Here is a 4,292-nt window from a genome sequence, read left to right as displayed (position 1 = left end):
CTCTCTAATATTCCAAATATTGCGGAGGCGGCGGGCCCGATGGACCCAATTCTCAAATGAAACTTCGGTTTCTCTTCTTGTTTCGTATGAAAACAAACCGCTCGAGTTTTTTCCCTCATTGAGGTCACCGAAGCCCCACGGGCTTGATCACGTAAACGCGTCAGATACTGACCTCGCGTCATTACCTTTAACGTAAGGTATCGCTCATGAAGAGCGTCGCGAGCAGCGATCTCCCCCGGCTTCCTCGCCGTGGTACCGGAGGTCCAGATGACCAAGCTGTGACCCGCGATCTTTTTGGAGACGCTGTTCCGCACTAAGTGGGTGAGTCTATATTCACTATGAGCTTTAGCTTTCCCTATTTCGGCAGCTCGACGACGAGCTTGTTCCTCTGTGAGGATTGCCCGCTCTCGCTCTTCGTCGAGCGGATTGCATTGAGCAGGACAGGACCTTGTTGAACTCAAGGTCCTGTCCTGCTCAATGCAGTTAAGACATCGGCACCGCGTTCTGGGAACGGTTTCGGGGCTCACTGACGTTCATCCGGAGGAGAAGGCGTGAAAGAGTGACGCTTTTGTTCCTCATCCTCTGATGGAGTGTGACTTTCAAACTCCACCATCCCCTCATCGTCGTAAAAGGTGCTAAGAGTCTGTGACTCACGCTTAATTGTCATGGGACAAGGAAAGCAAAACACAACTAAACGGTTAGTTGTTTAGGTTCCAACCTCAAAGAGGAAATGAAGCGAGTGTTGTCACATGGTATCAAGAGTCTGATGGGGGGGGGTAATGGGGCACACATCGGTTGGAGAACCGTTGTTGTGGTACATTTACCTTATGGGTAAAATACCCTTTCATCCTATTTTAAAATAGTTAGTTACTTAAATCCCATTTATTATGGGTAACAAATGTGGTCGGTAAGCCTTCCTAAGGCTTACGCATCGATCTGTAAGAGATAGAAGCCTTTCTAAGGTATATCCTCTGGGGCACTAGTTGCCACTTGGTTCTACGAACCCCTGAATCCCTTAAACTAGGATTCCTTAAGCTTTAATAGCTTGTACGACTCCCGACTTGTTAAACCCATTAGTTCAATAGAAGTAAGTGACTCTCTGAGTCTGAAAGTCTTTCTTTGACTTTAGGAGCGAGGTAGCTCCGCTACACGGAGATTTCAACGTTGCAGATCGTGCACGGAGATTTCGACGTTGATGTATTCAATGAAATGTGGTTGGCTATAATTATGACATTTGATTAACTAAAAATTGGACGGGTTGAGTTTAGGTAAAAAGCGAGGGTGAGTTTACGAATTCCCCATATTTAATCTTTGCCTATACCCCCAACGAGATTTGTTCATGCATCAGATGATACATCTTGTCGCTCCCATGGACTACGACGCTTTCGCCACCACTGTGAGAATGAGACATTGTGCCATGGAAACAAAGTTAAATCATTAAGTGTACACTTGCTTCCACCTGCAGAGTTTATTTGTTTTTTTCCTCGTTGATGGTCGTCTTCGCCACTTTGATTGTCTTCTTCATCGCTTAAGTGCACTTCTCCATCTGTTGTCTCGTCAAATTCATTCAATGGACCTGATAACGTGACATTAAAATTTACTGACTGCTCCTCAGTCGCCAAAAGCGCCGAGTAGGATGCAAAGACGTCGTCGTCTAAATACTTGCGCGGATTACTCTCCATGTTTTTAAGCAATCGAGCGAAGTGAGGGTGCACTTCAGCGATCGGGACGTGAAGGTTAAAGGAAAGTTGCGCATACACCGTAAATTCTGCTGTGAGCACATCGCGTGATGGCAAGGCGAAAGTTCGATCAAAATCCTTCAAAAGCTTTCTTACGACGCGTTTGTGCTCGTCAGATGTGAATGGCTCATTAAACTTAACAGCTAAAAGGAAACATACGGCCATATACAATTTGCGATTGACCTTCGTGACGTAATGTTGTAGCACAAGCTTTTCAAAGAGTACACAGGCAAGAGCAACGGTTGCAATCTGCAAGTCCAATCGCTGACTGCACATGAGCGCCTCTCGCTTCAAATGCCGGAGCTTGCTTAGCGATAGAGAAGCATCTTGAAGCCACCAACCGTGCTTCTCTTGAAACTTTTTGTTCAGTTCATGTTTAAGCTCATGAGGCTTGACATAAAGCAGTATACTGGACACAATGGGGCCAAGACTTTTGTCCCCTCGCACCACATGTCGATGGCGACCTTGTCGAAATTCTGGGTCATCCAGGAAGCTTGCAGAAAAAGGGAATCGTTCTGGGTGCACATCTTCTTGATCTCGATCCGGGTCACAGGCTGACCACGTGGAGTGTAGCAGGCGGAAATACGACGTACCCCGCCAATCGTAGTTGGTCGACTCCAGTGCCAAGGTTGTGCTCATAGAAGGTGCACGCCTTCTCCTGGCTGACGTCTCGTTTCCATTGTACTACACACCACAATTATTTTATAGCTTGTTTCCAAATGATCAAGGCAACAAATTCCGTCAAACTAGTTCGTACGTACGTTGATGATAGTAGATGTGGCTAACGGATACCCACAGCCCCTAGAAAAAAAAACACGAGCACCAAATATACCTTGCTGAGCTGTGGCGACTTCCCATCGGCGCACGACCGCAGACGCCGCAGGAAATTTTGTAATAAGCCGGTAGCGAAATAGTCCAGGCATACGTACGACTGTAGTTGCCATTCCTGGAAGCCTTCGTCCTGCTAATGGCTCCGACTTTGAGCTACCCGTATTTATTGTAGGAACTACTGAGCTGGCGCTATCCATATTTAATGAGTCGGCCTTAAGTCGAGAAGGGGCCAATTGCTTGATGGCGGCGGCGGCAGTTTCAGAGCGCATGGGAATATTCTGTAAGAAGTCTAAAGCCGCAATATCGCGATTTGCCTTGCGTAAGTGAAACTTGCGCTCAACATGCGCTCCGCTAGCTAAAGGAGATGGAGCGAGCGGAGAATGGGGTAGCTGTGTTTCGAGCATTGTCAGATTCGAAAATTAATATTTGTTTCATTAGGCATTTGTTCTTAAAGTAATTGATGCGCATTTACTTAGCTTTTCCAAAATTTGAGGGTGTTTACGATATTACCATTTCTGTAGTCCTATCCTGTGAAAAAAAAAGTGTCCTATTCTGCGAATTTCCAATAAAAAGTGTCCTATTCTGTGTAATTTCTCTTATTATTATCATAATTTTTATTAATTTTTTGTAAGTCAGAAAACAATTTTCGGGTATTTGATAATATAAACATTTGCCATCGTCCAACAAATAAATATAGAATTTTGAAATATTGGAGTTGCTCTTTAACAACACTTGCCAGGTCAATCATATGGACGATATTACTTTAAATAGTAATGTCCTGAATTCTTATCCATAAATAGGTATAGACCATTATGTCTATTTATTCCGCAGACTAATCAGCTGTAGAAGTAATCAAAGAGAGTTACAAGATAAGATAGATAAGAATTCATTTACATATTTAGTATTAGTTTATAGTTAAGACAACATTTACAAAGATAGATTAACAAGACACTTAACTATATTAATACAGTTTTCATTTTACACTCTTAAGCTAACTTGCCTTAAGAGAAGTCTTCCTCTATACGTACAGTGTACGTCACCTAACGAGAGGCACCACTCACATCTGAAGCAGTGTGAAGTGGACTTGTACTGAAACAGTACAAGTCGCAGTGCCCCGTTACAGTAACTCTCTTTGATTACTTCTACAGCTGATTAGTCTGCGGAATAAATAGACATAATGGTCTATACCTATTTATGGATAAGAATTCAGGAAATTACTATATAAAGTAATTTCCTCCAAATATTATCTACCTTTTAGATAATATTAATTAACAACCTTTTAGTGTTAATTTCATGTAACGATACACCCCGTTACATCACCCCTCCCTTAAACGACAATCACTCTGAATGTCATTAGGTGGAGTGGTCGCTAAATGACCACTTAATTTTTAAAATGTTTTTGATTGGTCAGATCCATCATTTTAAATTCCATCGCATGAAGGAACAATTCATGCGGGGTGAAGATAGCGCTGAACCTTCGGCTGCGGTTCGTGCAGCCGCGGGTGACGCATTGTTATCTCTTGCGGTAGACGTTCCGTCTACCGTAGTGTCTTCCACTCGCACAACACTTGGTGTTGCGAGTGCACGTGGTGATTCACCACGTGAGTACGACCCCTCTTTAGAGGTCGATTATGAGTGCGAGTCGGACGAAATGGCCGACTCGGGGAGGATGGAACAGTCGCCTGATACCCGTCAGGCGGCTGATTATGAGCCTTCGAATGA

The 4,292-nt window shown here is 43.9% G+C and overlaps 1 protein-coding gene across 1 annotated transcript; it reads right to left on the bottom strand.

Moving 5' to 3' along the window:
- Window positions 1-1,210: 1,210 nt before the first annotated feature.
- CCR75_005450 (uncharacterized protein) lies at window positions 1,211-3,023 on the bottom strand. The gene is made up of 2 exons (XM_067963531.1): window positions 2,501-3,023; window positions 1,211-2,423 (listed from the first exon to the last, which is right to left on the bottom strand). The coding sequence occupies exons 1-2, from the start codon at window positions 2,972-2,974 to the stop codon at window positions 1,338-1,340; spliced, it is 1,560 nt and encodes a 519-aa protein (XP_067818627.1). The 5' UTR covers window positions 2,975-3,023; the 3' UTR covers window positions 1,211-1,337.
- Window positions 3,024-4,292: the final 1,269 nt, after the last annotated feature.

The sequence above is a fragment of the Bremia lactucae genome, linkage group LG1, assembly GCF_004359215.1.
Source record: "Bremia lactucae strain SF5 linkage group LG1, whole genome shotgun sequence".
Classification (NCBI taxonomy): domain Eukaryota; phylum Oomycota; class Peronosporomycetes; order Peronosporales; family Peronosporaceae; genus Bremia; species Bremia lactucae.
Note: the sequence above shows the minus strand (reverse complement) of the source record. Positions and strands in the feature narration are given on the sequence as shown.